Below are 14,918 nucleotides of genomic sequence, written 5' to 3'. Positions count from 1 at the left end.
GGTAAGGTCTTACAGGATTTCCTGGAGAGGATAATTCTAGTTTCAAATCAGCCAAAATGAAAACAAATAGAAAAAAGTAGTTGAGCAAAATAACTAGAACATTCTAGGACTTAAAAAATGAATGATGCTTTATTATTCACTCATTAAGTAAGTTATTATTGTGCACCCACCATATACCACACACAGGGAAGATGACACTGAGCAGAAGCAGGTATACTACCTGCCTATGATGGTTAATTTTATATGCCAAATTGGCTGGGTTAATAAGGGATGCCCTAAGAGCAGGTAAAACATTATTTCCTGGTGTGTCTGTGTGAGTGTTTCCAGAAGAGATTAGCATTTGAATTATTTAAGTAAAGAAGATCTATTTTCACCAATGTAAGTGTACATTTTCCAGGACTTTAGGGTCCTACAAAGGAAAAAAATGTATAAGAAGGGTGAATTCATTGTCTTCCTTTGTGCTGGGACTTAGATCTTCTGCCCTTGGTCATTAGAGCTCCTGGATCTCAGGCCTTTGGAGCTGGACTGAAATTACACATGCAGACGCATACATGCACACACATATATACATGTAAATATATATATATATATATATATATATATATAATTTTATATGAATGTGTGTGTGTATATATATATACATATATATATATATATATGTATATGTATCTCCTCTTGGTACTATTTTGGGAGAACTCAAATTCACTATTCCTCATAGGTCCTACAATCCGTTATATATTAATAAGTGCTGTTATAGAAGACAGCCAAAGGACTAGCTACATGGCATAGAGGTAATGTGCTTCTGAAGGGAAGTCAGATCTTACATGGCAACCAGAGTCCAAATCCCTAGCCCGGTCATTCTAGTGCACACCAGGCACACACGACAGTGCCCGGGAGCTGACAGACGAAGAAAGCCATGGCGGCATGAGTAAGCCCTCTTGGAGGGTGCTCCTCCCTCTCTCTTTCACTGTCACATGTGTATGCATACATTTCATCATGAATAAAGGAAATGCATAAATACATAAAGAAACCAATGTTGACCACTGTGTATTGGTTGCCTAGGTTGTTTATTTCTGTGCTGCAGGCTGAACTCTGTTAGCTCAAAAGCCTACTGGCACCAGACTCAATTTTTTTCCCCAATTTAAAAAATAACCCAAAGCAGCACACGCGCATGCGCACACACATACTTATCTATTTAGAGTTTGACTTCTTTACGTACCCTACAAAATCTCTACTAGCATTTGTTAGCCATTGAAAAGATGTAGCTAAAATATTTGTAGTTAAAATATTTTAAGCTGCTACTGCATTTCAGAGCTCTCTAACCTAGAGGTTCCTCTTGACCCATCCTAATACTGTTGAGTGACATCATCTATACATATACTGTTCCTCTAGCCTTCCCTTTCCCCTTGAGTTTTTTAGCCTTTCTCTTCTGTCTTTTGCTTCTCTTCCTGTGTCCTGTATTCCTCATAGATTCCTGTGAGGAATTTCTCCTGTGACTTTCCACATAAAAACCAACCTGTCAATGCATTACCAGTAAAGCTTGTGTGTGTGTGACTGGCACCTTGTGGCAATATTTTAATTTAATTTAATTTATTTTTAATCAGTCCCCAAATCTCTTGAACCCTCTACACACTCTAATGGGGAAAATCCACTAAAATACTCTTTACTGGACCACTCAGTGCTGTGGTGGTTAAGGCAGCTGGATCTCACATGGCCAATGCACTGTGTCAATCCTGGACCCTGCAACTTGAAAAACACATTGGGTGCATGTGCATGTGTGCCTAAATCCAGAGGAGAAAAATGGAGTAGAAGGAATTGTGGTGTGGCTATCCTCCCTGGGAGGAGGGGTAATTTCCCACTTTCTGTTTCTCAATCTCTCTCTCGTGCTCTCTTTCTGTCTCTGTTTCCAGGAAGCATAAGTGCCCTATAGCAAATTAAAAGTAAACAAAAACAAAAAGTCTTAACCAAATGCATTGATAGTATAAATTCATTCTGCATTTTAAAATTGTCACCTATCCAAACTGTAAAAAAAAAAAAAAAAATTGAGTGAAATCATTGGGTTGATGGCTGTTAGTATATGGATATTCTGCTTTGATATTAATGTTTTGGAGACTTTAAACTGCTCTGACATGGGCTCCTATTCCTCCTTCTGTCCTCCCTATTTCCCTTTACTGAATGATTACATCTAAATCTTTCAGGTGAGAAAGTGCAAGGGAAGTACCATCACAGCTTGAGTTTGGGGATGGCAAGAAGAGCCACAGTAAGGCAGGGTGTCACAGAATAAAGGGTAAGATGGTGTTATTGGGCATGGCCTATGGAACCAGAGCCAGGAAGGAGTCAAGACAGGTGCCATGGTGTGTAATATCAGAGCCTGAACAGAGTAAAGGATCCCAGCAGCAAGAACCCTGCATGAGCTATCCGAGTCCAAGCAGAGTGAGGAAGGCATCTGAACACAATAATATGTTGTTCAACTGAAGTGGTGAGGGCACAGAGGCAGTGGAAAGTATGGGGACAGAGAAAAGAGAGGAGTGGGTTCACAGAGGTAGTTAGCAAATACGCAAATACATTAACAATAACCTAAGCCTGATTCTTGGCTGTCAGTGAAAGGAGATACAATTAAATTTTTTTTTCCCCCAAGGTCACAGAAACAGAGAGACCGAGAGAGAAAGAGAAAGCATCCCCCAATGGAGCACAGTCATGTCACGATCTCATCTCTCCCCTTTCTCCATCCCATCAGGATTTTGAGCACACACAGGAACCCAGGGTGTTTTCCAAGCCCCTGGAGCTGGGATTCAAACCATGTGATCAGACATGTAGGATCCAGCTCCCTTAACCATTCAGCAACTGGACCAGCACAGAAGCTACAAACGTTAAAAGGTGGTGGAGGGGAAGGGAATGAACTTTTCAGTGTTGGATTGGAATTAATGGCATCATATTTGTATTAGTTTGCTAAAATACCACAGACTGGATGGTCTAAAAAACAGGAATTTACTTTCTCATAGTTTGTTCTTTCTGGCTTGCAGATGGCAGCCTAAATGTTGTGTTTTCACATGCTTTCCTTTGTGTGTGCACACCCCGGGTGTCTCTTGGTGTAGCCACATTTTCTCCTCTTATAGGGATTCCAGTCATATTGAATTAGACACAGCACAATGGCCTCATTTTAGTGTAATCACTTCTTTGAAAACTTTATCTCTGAATATGGTTCTGAGGTACTGAAGGTTAGGACTCAGCACATGAATTTGAGGTATATACTGCTCAGCCCATATAATTTTCTATTGAAGACATGTGTGTGTAAGTAAACAGATACGTAAATACACATAAATGTGGGTTGTAATACTGTTTCTGAAAGGTTATGACATGGAGAAAGTGCTCTGGGTGTTGGGGGCAGAGGCAGTTTGCATTTTGTTATACTGTTCAGTAAGTAGAGAAAATGTGCCATTGTGATAAAACCAGAGTACGTTTCCCTTAGAGTTTTTCTTGATGAATAGAACAACTGAACTTAAATGATCAAATGTAATCATTAAAATGGTAGTATTAAATTTTTCTATGAGTTATTCAAAGAAAGGGAAATTAAATGAATAAGTCATATTCATCTGTGAAAAATTCTATTTTCCTACCACAGATGTGGATTGTTACAGAGATGAGTAAATAAAATACTCGATTCTGTTATTTGACAGAGTATCATACCTGTAAGGTGTAACATGCTGTCTGAATACAGACTCAAATACATTTGAGAACCAGTGGGCAAAGAAAAGAAATGAAGCAAAAGGCTACTAGACAGTGAGAAAGAGTGGAGAACACAGCGGGTTAGAAAATATGTGTATCATCTAAGGCATATCACTTTAAAATCTTTAAGAGAAAATTATGCTAACCAGGTCAACCAGGGCATGATCTCTGATCAATTAATGTCTCAATTTTCTTGACTTATTTTTAGTGTAGTGGTTTAGTAAATATATGGTAAATATTAAAGTTACATTATACTGGACAACAAAGTAAGAACTTGCAGACATACATTAAAGATATATCCTTCTTAAAATCAGTTAAGTGCTGGTTCTAAAACTTTGTATTTATCTAGCCAATAAGACCATTTTCCCCTCTTCTACATAATGACAAATACACATATAAATGCATTTTATATTGTTTTTACTTCTGCAAATCATTTTGTATTCCAGTGAGCATGTGTGTTAGTTGTGTACATGCTTCAAAATTAAAAGTGCCTCAACATTTGTTTACAGTGTGAAAAGTGTTTCCCTTGATGGGGATGATAAACACTTTATATGTAAACAATAGGGATTATACAACTTTTTTTAATCACCAAAATCCCCTATCCTGTATGACATCTAATAAGTGATTCATGTTTACCAAAGATAAAATTGGATAAGATATTGAAATGACACCTTAATTCTATTAGGAAATAAAATTACTTTTATTTTCTATTTTTAAGTTGTACTCTTTTCAAGACTATCTGCACAAATCACCAAAAAACCCTATGAGTATTATGTCTTGTGAGACTGTATTACTATATATGTAAGCAATAAAGGACTAATGGGTTTTCTAAGGAAGATTTATATACAGAATCAACTACTTTCAGAGGCATGGTACTGTTATAACTACCTTTATGTAACAATATCTCTTTTGAATATGTGCCGTGTCTCTCGGGAGACATGACAAAATAAATATTCACAACTGGAAGATTGGAAAGTAAAATAGCAGGAAGGGCAATCATAGATACTAGATATAGTAAAAGAGAGGTAATGGGGGTGGGTAATGGGGGAAGGGTTGGAGGGGAACAGGGAAAAAAAGAGTATGTTTAATTGACATCAAATTCAAGTTATTTGCTGATGATAATGTATATGGTAATGCCTTTGTCGTGACTGATATACACTGTACTCGTGCTGGGAAAAACCATGTTGCACACTATACACATGTCTAGTGATTAAATCTAAGTAATAAATATAATAGATTAATTAATTAATTAAGTAGTCACATAAAGTAGGATTATGATTTAATCAGCAGCCAGTCTGCAACTTCGTAATTGCATTGAATGAAAACCATTGTGTTCAATATTTCAAGACTTTCATGTCCATCTAAAATTATCTGCCTATACTGTGAAATAATGCCCAATCTACAATCAATGGTGGGAACTGAAAATTTGGGTATGTTTGTAAACCTTTTAGAAAGCCCTGAATATTTCAATTGCCATATAGGAGGAAGAATTTCTATGATTATCAAAATAATTCTAGACAATAAAAATTTGACTGGGAAAAGGTAGACACTTTAGGCTGATTTAAAAGCATATGATTTTCTGCTTTAAATTGAGATTAGTTTCCCTTATTTTATGCAAATAAACAGGATCAGGACAAATACACAAATGCTGTAATCTGTTAGGCACTCCTCTAATTTCAGCATTCTGCTCTTTGCAAGCCCTCTTAGACCTTTGCAATGAATGAGACACTTTATCATTCTCATTCCAGTATCTTAAAAAATCAGTATTAATTATGTTTAAATAAAACCACTATCTCAAATATTTCTTCACACAAGAGAAATACCAATTTCATGGGAAACTACACCATTTCAAACTTCAGTGAATTTACTTCAAGTTTTCTACATATCTAGGCTCCAAATCAACTGCAAAATCAATAGAATAGACTCATGAACAGATAAGAGAACACAAGAAACAGCAACGATAATTTATTTACCAGCATGGTGCTTACGGATATCTTTTGGATGACATGTTTTTACTAAGCTGATAGGTACTCACTGAAAACAATAGGAACTAAAGATCTATGATATTCACTAATGAACACATAAGTAAACAAATAACAAAAAACCAAGCTTCATCTGTTGAAATATATTGCCTAAAACAAAAAAATTAATGAAATAAATATACTATTGTTTCTTATTTATCCAAGTTGAAGCTACATGTTTCTTCTATAATACTTTGGAAGAAGAAGGTAGAGTTGGTTATTTGATGTTTCTAATCAAATTATATTTACGTTCCATATTGGTTTGGCCAGTTTTTTTTACAAAGATCTAGACTTCCCAATTCCCTAAGAGTTGAAGTCAATTTTGAAAGTGGATAAAATGCTTGATCTTTATTTTATTTTATTATTTTATTTTATTTTTGATCCCTTTAAAGAAATATTCAAAATCTCAGAATATTCCAGGTTCTTGGGAGATCAGCAATTGGCATGATGGCTATGTAGCTGGACTCCACATAGTCGACCATGGTTCAAGTCCTGGACCAGGTGGCTTAAACTCATGCCAGGCGCTTGTGCATGTGTGCCCAAGATTCCAAGAGGAGAATGGAGGAGAAGGGGTTGTGGTGTGGCCATCCCCCCCGGGGGGTGATTTCTCGCTTTCTGTCTATCTGTCTCTCTCTGTCTTTCTGGTGAGCGCACATGCCCTATAGTAAAAACCTCTCCAAAAAAAAAAAAAAAGAGAATATTCCAGGTTCTCTGTATCAAACTCAAACCATGCTGAAATTCATGGAGAAAAAAATGAATACTCCTTAATTCTACTCCCAAGTTAACCAATATTGAATTACTTGCTAAGTTCCATTTAGGGCCTAAACTTAGTCTGAATCAAGTATGTCAAGCTATCGTACCTTAACTTTTACACTCCCAACTTTTGGGAGCAGAATAACTAATGAATTTTGATCAAAAAGATCTGAATTCTAATAGTAACATTTAAAAAAAATTTAAACACTTGGACCATCAGTTTAACCTTAAGGTAATTGTGGCCTCGAACTAGCTAATTTTTAAATTCTCCCTCACCTCAAAATATTGATTCCACAGTGCTATTTTTATAAGTAATGTTAACATATTTTCACTTCATAAATAAACTTTGATTAGAATTAAGGAAGTTATAACAACATGAGACAGTATTTCTCCCCATAAGGTTTTATAATACTTAAGTGAATCAAAACATACATAGCAAATAATTATAAAAATAATTATAAAAATGTTATATTCTGGGGACCAGCAGTTGATGTAATGGCTATGTTGCCGAGTTCCCATGTAGTTGACCGTGGTTTGAGTCCTGGGCCCAGTGGCTTAAACTCACACTGGGTTTATGTGCATGTGTGCCCAAGATTCTGAGAGGAGAATGGAGGAGAAGGGATTGTGGCGTGGCCATCCCCCCTGGGGGGTGTGATTTCTCACTTTCTGTCTCTGTCTCTCTCTGTCTTTCCTGTGGGTGCACGTGCTTTATAGCAAAAATCTCTCCAAAAAAACAAAGTTGTATTCTGATGAAATCATCACCTTCATAAGTAGCACAAATAATGAGTATTAGCTCAAACAATTCAGAAAAAGCATTTGAAAAAATTTCACGTTTGTTCATGATTAAAATCTTTGTAAACCAGGGACCAGCAGGTGGCATGGTGGTTAAGGCACTGGATACTCCCACATGGCTGACCATGGTTCGAGTCCCGGACCTGGTGGCTTGCCTTCTCGCTTTCCCTCTCTCTCTCTCACTCTCTCTCTGTGTGTCTCTTTCTGGTCAAATTAAAATAAATGAATGAATAAAGAAAGTTAAATAAATAATTCTTTTAAAAAATCTTTGTAAACTAGGTATACAAAGGAATTTCTTATAACTAAAATGAGTATCTGTAAGAAAGCCTAGAATTAACATTATACATAAAGTTATTAGAAACTGAATACTTTGGCCAGTTTAACCTGATGGTTAAGGGATCCAGATGGCATATATCTGCCTGCTATTCATTTCCCCACCCTAGGGGCTTTACAAACATACACATGTGTAGATGGGCCCCAAATCCAACAGGATAGAGAAATGAAGAAGGGATTGTGGTGAGGCCACACTCCATTGGGGAGTGCTTTCTCCCTCTACAGCTCTCTATGTATCTCCCTGGAGAGTATACACACCTTCTGGAGAGAGAGAAAACAAACAAATCAAAGCAACTCAATCTTTGCATTCTCACCACTTCTGTTCAACAGTACACTAGAGCTTCTAGCTAGTGCAATAACAAGACAAACAAACAAAATTTAAGGTATAAAATAAAGAAATAAAGCTATCTCTATTTTCATATAACATGATCCTGTATGTGGAAAATTCCAAGGGATCCTTCAAAATCAACTAGAACAGATAAGCAAATTTAACAAGGTTACTTAATACAATAATCAATATGCATCAATAAATTATATTTTTACATATTAGCAGCAGATATAATGATATCATAAAGAATAAACTACATAGAAATGAATTCAGCAAAAAATTAATTGCAAGATGTGTACACAGAAAATTATATAAAATTGTTGAGAAAAAAATAAATATCTAAATAAATAAAAGAAACTTTCCATATTTATGGATTAGAAGTCTCAATATTGTCATGATGGCAATGTCCCCTAATTGACCTTTAAATTAAATAAAACCACTATCAAAACCTGAGCAAACTATTTGGTAGAAATTGATATACAGATCCTCACATTTGTATTAAAATATGAAGGTCCTAGAATAGCTAAAACAATATTTAAAAACAACCAAGTTGTACCCAGCAATGGTGGTGTAGGCAGGAGGACACCACTTTGCAATGCTGGGGCCATTACAGAAGGGTCAGATCCAGGTCCTGGGTCTAACTGAATAGGCTGGACACCTAGAGGACACTCCTTGACTGGCTGTGTGGAAGGCTGAGGGATGACAACATCAAGTCATGGGGAGACCCAGTCGAGGGCATCTGTTTCTTTTTCTTTCTCTCCCTTTTTTCCTCCCCACTCCTCTTCATGAAATAAGTAAATAAAATATAAAAATAACGAAGTTGGAGGACTTATTTTATTCAGTTTCAAAACTTACTACAAACCAAGAGATTATAGACCACTACGTAGTGGCACAGGATAAACATTGATGTCAACAGAATAAAATAGAAGTCCAGAAATGAACCCTTGCCTTTTCACAAAAGTATCATGACACTTCAAAGGTGAAAGAAACAGCTTAACAAATGGTACTTGAAATATTAGATATATGCATAAATGCATGCAAAAATATTTCATTTAACAGCATCCATGAAAATTAACTATAAAGGAATAATAGCCCTAAATGTCAGAGTTAAAATATAAGGCATTATTTTAAAAAATGGAGAAAATCTTCATGACCATGGGCTAGAGAAGAAGGTCTTAGATATGACACAAAGAATTACAAACCATAGAAGAAAACCATCACAATTTGGATTCAGCTATAACTGCTATATTTTTACCCACAACTCTGCACTTCCACTTATAGTCAATTAGTCTAATTTGTCTTGCCAATAATCTAAGTTCATAGAGGTCGCTTCAGTGGCTCAGGGTGCTTAGCGATTGCTACGCACTTGTTGAAAATTGACTGAATGGTATAATGTATATCACTCATCTTTTAAAAAACTTGTCTATATAGAATTTTTATTTAGCACATATAGATGTAAAACAAATGCCTGAGTGGATGCGTAAATGGATGGATGCATCTTTATTTAAGTACAGTTGATCAAACAATCCAAGACACAACTGTAAAGAAACTCAATCATTAAAATGTAACTCTAGTAGGGGACCAGCAGGTGGCATGGTGGTTAAGGACACTGGACTCCCACATGGCCGACCATGGTTTGAATTCTAGACCTGGTGGCTTGTTTTTTCTCTCTCTCTCTCTGTCTCGCTCTGGTCAAATTTAAATAAATAAATAATTACAGTTAAATAAAATAATTATTTAAAAAATGAAACTGTAAAGATCTACTGCATAATAAATTTTCTGTAGGGCTGAATGTTGATATAAAGAAAACAAAATTTATTCATTTTTATTAGAGTTTATTCAATCTTGCTTAAATATAAGACAAAATAAAACACTCCTTAAAATCTTAATACAACTCAAGTAGTTTATATTGGGTACTTTATAGGAAAGCTAACCTTCTTGACTTAGTTACAGTTTTGAATACCCTTGGGTAACTAGTTTTGGTGTAAAGTTTTGATCACATTATAGGTATAGAGAAAAATATTTGAATAGATGAGTATTTATAATATTTGAATGAATATATGTTTATGGCATTATTCTTGAATGATGCTAGAAATAATGTAATAAAACCATGGCAAAAATACTTATAACATTTTTTTCATTTAGTTACTATCAGATTTTACAATATATTATGATAAAATGAAGCTATAATTTTATAATTTATATAGTAGATATATTGAAACAGAACACACGAGTAGAAGCCTTCTGTGTATGATGTGATAGAATAAATTAGCAAATCACAGAACAAGTAAAAATTTGTTTTTATTAAGTTAAACAGAATAAATAAAATGTCTATTGTCTTAGATTGTGTTATCTAGATGTCCACTTACAGCAATGCATTGTCTCTTGACTTTGTATAACCCCACTAAAGTACATCTTTTGAAGTCTGACTCACTTTGCTCAACATTAAGTCTTCCACATTCCATTTTGAGTCAAACAATAGGATCACATTGTTTCTTATAACTATAGTATTCCATTGTACAACATAATGTATGTGCAGCAGTTTTTTAACCCAATCATTATTTTTTTATACACTTAGGTTGGTTCCAGCAGTTGTGAATAATGCTGCAATAAAAATAAGCATGGATGTGCAAGTAACTTTCTGATTCAGTTTTTCCTATCCTTTGCATAAATACCAAGGAGTAGGACTACCAAGTCATATGGAAGTTCTATTTGTAGGTTTTTTGAGAAACTTTCCCATTGTTTTTCATAGAGGTTGAATTTACATTCCCACCAACAATGTAAGGGGGTTCCCTTTCTCCACAACCTCACCAGGATTTGTCATTATTCTTTTCTTATCCTAGACATTCTCACTGAGGCTAAATGAGATCTCATTGTGGTTTTAATTCGGATTTCCTTATGGCAATAGACTAAATTTTTTTCATATGCCTCTTGGCCATTCGTAAGTTTTCCCTGGAGAGTGTCTATTCAATTCATTTGCTAATTTCTTAATTGGATTTTTTTAAATGAACAAGCTGCTTGAGTTCCTTATGTATTCTAGATATTAATCCCTTGTCTGAGGAATAATTTGCAAATATTTTCTCCCACTCCAAGAGATGTGTTTCAACTCCAATTATTGTTTTCTTTATCTTGATGTAATCCCACTTGTCTATTTGGGGACTATTGCCTGTGAATTAGGGGTCTTGTTTAAGAAATCTTTGAGATCCAGCAGATGATGTGATAGTTAAGGCACTGGACTCCCACATGGTCAAATGTGGTTCAAGTCCCAAACCCAACAGCTTGAAAATCACACTGGGCACCAATACGTACATGACCAAAATTCTGAAAGGAGAAAGGAGGAAAAGGGATTACAGTGTTGCCATTCCCCTGAGTGTACATGCCTATGGCAAAAAAGAAAAACAAAAAAAAAAAAATAGAAAAGAAATCTTTGCCTATTCTAATATCTTCAAGAGTTTCTTCTAGGTTTTCTACTAGTAGTTTTTTTTTTTTTTTTTTTTTTTTTTTTTAGTTTGAGGTTTTATATTTAAATCTTTGATCTACTTCAAGTTGACTCATAACTGGTGAGAGATAGGGGTCCAATTTCATTTCTCTGTAGGTGGATATCCAGTTTTTCCAGCATCATTTGCTAAATAGACTTTCTTTTCTCCACTACATTAACTTGTACCTTTGTCAAGGATCAGTTGGCTGTATGATTTGAGGTTTATTCCTAGATTCCATTGCTCTATGTGTCTATTTTTGTTCCAGTATTATACTGTTTTGATTACCATTACTTTGTAATATATTTTAAAGTGAGATAGTGAGATGCCTCCTAATTTATTCTTTCGGCATAGTATTGCCTTGGCTATATGGGATTTTTAATTATTCCAAACCAATTTTGTATTTTTTTCCCTATTTCTATGAAGAAAGTCTCAGATGAATTACATGTCATTGAATGGGCAAATTAATTTGGGTAGAACTGACTGTGATTATATTGATTCTTCCAATCCAAGAGCATAGAATGTCTTTCAATTTTTTAAGTCTTTCTTTCTTTCTGTATCATGCTTGATTTCTTTTTTCAGTTTTTCGTAGTTTTCTTCAAAGAAGTCTTTCACTTCTTTGGTTAATTCTTAGTTATCTTATATTTTTCATGGCTATTGTAAATGGGATTGCTTTCTTCAGTTCAGTCTCAGTGTGTTCACTGCTGGTATGTAAAAAAGGCTTTAGATTGTTGTATTTTTTTTTTTTTAATTTTAAAATGTTTAATGTAGTTCCAACAGCGTCTGGTTCATTTCAGCTCCTTCACCGCCAAACCTGGGGGCAGGGACTGCTTCAGCTTCTCCGCCTTCTCTTTGTCTGCGATGACCAAGGTGTAAAGGTATCTGCTCTACCGAACTTTAAACTTCACATTATCCTTATTTTTCTTGATCTTGACAGATTTGGCGTCCTTTCGTCGAGCTGTTAGCAGAAAGTCTTTGATTTCCTCAATTTTCCGAGGCATAGCGGGGAGCACGGGGAGAGGGCGCCGACAGCACCCGCTTACAGCCCAGCCCGAGGGACACTCTAGATTGTTGTGTATTGACTTCGTACTTTGGCACTTTTCTGAATTACTGATTGGAGTATTTTAAGATTCTTCAGGGAATGTTCCAGTCTGATTAAGAAGCAGCGAATGTTTGCTCTTTCCTTTTCTTATCATCTTATGCTATATAAACTCATTTGCCAAGTTTCACTGGCTTAAAACATTGAGTTAACTTCTCTAATCAGGATGCTTATTGACAGCCCAAGTTTACTATCTCAGAATGACAGTGAAATTTTTCAGTGTCATTTTCAAAATATGCACTACGTTTCTGAGAATAAAAGACATTGATCTTTATCAAAATTTTTAAAGGATGAAAGCTTTCTCTCCTCTTATCTCACCAGAAATACTGGAAGGAGAAGTAAAGTACAGGGGTTCTGGACAAGGCATCCATGCAAATTGATGGAACGCTATGGTTATAATGGCCAAATACGTGCCAACTTAGTGGTTTTTAACTGGAATTATTATTATTTTTGTATTTTTTATTTTTTTTAATGTATACTCGGTGTTTTATTTTTTCCCCCAGAGGACAGACAGTTCTTCAGTCCTTAAAGACTCGCTCCTTACATGGGCTTTGGTGGAGGGTGAGGGGCAGCACCCGCAGGTCTAAATCGGGGTGGGGGTGTTCGGTCCTTGCGAGCTTCCGGAGATCGGTTCCTGACCACCTTGCTATGAATGGCGCAACTCACACAGTAATGTAGCTTCACATACAGCTTGGGGAGCACATAGGCATCGAAGACACTTGCTTCGGAGATGTCCCTGATGGCTGCGGCCTCTACTATGTTTCGGATGACGAACTTCTTAATAGCCTTGTCCTTGGGCACGCATGGGGCCCAGTTCGTGCAGCGAATTGGCTGCACATGGCCACGGCCCTTTTTGGCACGGCCGTTGTTCCTTCTTTTCTTTGTCATCTCGGAAGCAAGGCCACGAGAGAGGCAACTGGAATTATTTTTAATGACATTTTATCTTCATCAAAGTACTACATATGACATAAAAATCACAAAGCTTCTAGAAAAATGTAGGTGACTCGTCTCCCACTCCCACGGTCCTTCCTCACAATGGCAATTTCTTCTAACTTTACTTTTTCTCCAGGTACTTAACTTCAGATATCTTATAATGTTCTTATTCTGCTGTGTGTCAAGTTATTAGTTATTGGTACTCCTCCATTTATTCTGTGGAAGATGAAGATTTAGAATTCACACAAAGTCATGTATAAGCCCTGCTTTCTGTGGCATCATCTCAAGTTCTATCACAAAGTTAAATTAAATAAATATTCAATTTTAAATAACTATGGCTATGTGACTAGCATTAAATAGTACACTATGATTACTTTTCTTTTCTTATATGATCATTTTTCTTAGAGATAATCTTTTTTCATTAATTTAATTTTCTATATACGCAATACTAATTCCTCCCAAATTGGCAATAAGAATTTAAAATTCTATGAAAGACACTAGGGATAAAGTATCGCCAAACTCTGTAAAGTCCTCTTCCTTTATGCTTATATGTAGAGGCTAAAAAATTATCATCTTCTCAGACAACATTGCAATATCATGCAGTCCTTAAAAATCGTGCTTGAGTAGGACTTTCAAAAAATTATTTAAAGATATAAGACTTGATTTCTATACTTTTTTGATGTGCTCATTTTTTATCATCCTGACTAAAGCAATGAATCAGATGTTTGTATATCTCATAGCCATAGAGAACAATGAGTTAAAAATGTATACTCTTAAGATATCAGGTGTTATGGGTTGAGTTGTGTCCTCCCCCTCAAAATTCAAATGGTGAGTCCCATCTGCTAGTACATAGGAATGTGATCTTATTTAGAAACAAGATCATTTCGGATGAAATTAGTTAAAGGTGGACTCACAACCCAGTATGAGCTGGTGTTCTTATGAAAAGGGGAAAAATTTGGACACACACATTTGTGTGTGCACATGCGCATGCAGATCTTCCCAGGGAGAATTTGTGAAGATGAAGGCAGGATTAGAATGGATTGTCAGTAAACCACTAGAAACTACCAGAGAAGTCTGGAGCAGATTCTCCTTCACAGTCCTCAGGACCAATCTTGGTCTCAAATTTCTACTTTCTATAACTGAGATAATGAAGTTTTGTTCTTTAAGCTCCAAGTCTATACTACTTCATTACAGTACCCTGTAAACCAGTAAATCAGGACATATTTTGGAAGAAACCTGAGTAGCTGATGATATTGAGATCTCTACTGCCTGGTTTAAAGCATTCTGTTAAGTAAGACATATATAACGATTCATGACATTTTTTTTTTCTTTTTCACAATTTTTGTGAGAAGGTACATGCATAGCCAGAGAGAGAGATATAGGGGAAGTAAGAAAGTCCATCCCTGCTGGGAGTAGTCACGCTGCAGTCCTTTCTCCTCCATTTCTCCCTCCTTTGA

The 14,918-nt window shown here is 35.8% G+C and overlaps 1 protein-coding gene and 1 pseudogene across 1 annotated transcript; both read right to left on the bottom strand.

Moving 5' to 3' along the window:
• Positions 1-12,178: 12,178 nt before the first annotated feature.
• On the bottom strand, positions 12,179-12,471 carry LOC102498988 (60S ribosomal protein L38 pseudogene; annotated as a pseudogene).
• Positions 12,472-13,067: 596 nt separating this feature from the next.
• LOC102498570 (40S ribosomal protein S26) lies at positions 13,068-13,436 on the bottom strand. The gene has a single exon (XM_006161087.3). The coding sequence runs from the start codon at positions 13,414-13,416 to the stop codon at positions 13,069-13,071; it is 348 nt and encodes a 115-aa protein (XP_006161149.1). The 5' UTR covers positions 13,417-13,436; the 3' UTR covers position 13,068.
• Positions 13,437-14,918: the final 1,482 nt, after the last annotated feature.

Source organism: Tupaia chinensis, unplaced genomic scaffold (genome assembly GCF_000334495.1).
Source record: "Tupaia chinensis unplaced genomic scaffold, TupChi_1.0 Scaffold138126_1, whole genome shotgun sequence".
NCBI lineage: Eukaryota > Metazoa > Chordata > Mammalia > Scandentia > Tupaiidae > Tupaia > Tupaia belangeri.
Note: the sequence above shows the minus strand (reverse complement) of the source record. Positions and strands in the feature narration are given on the sequence as shown.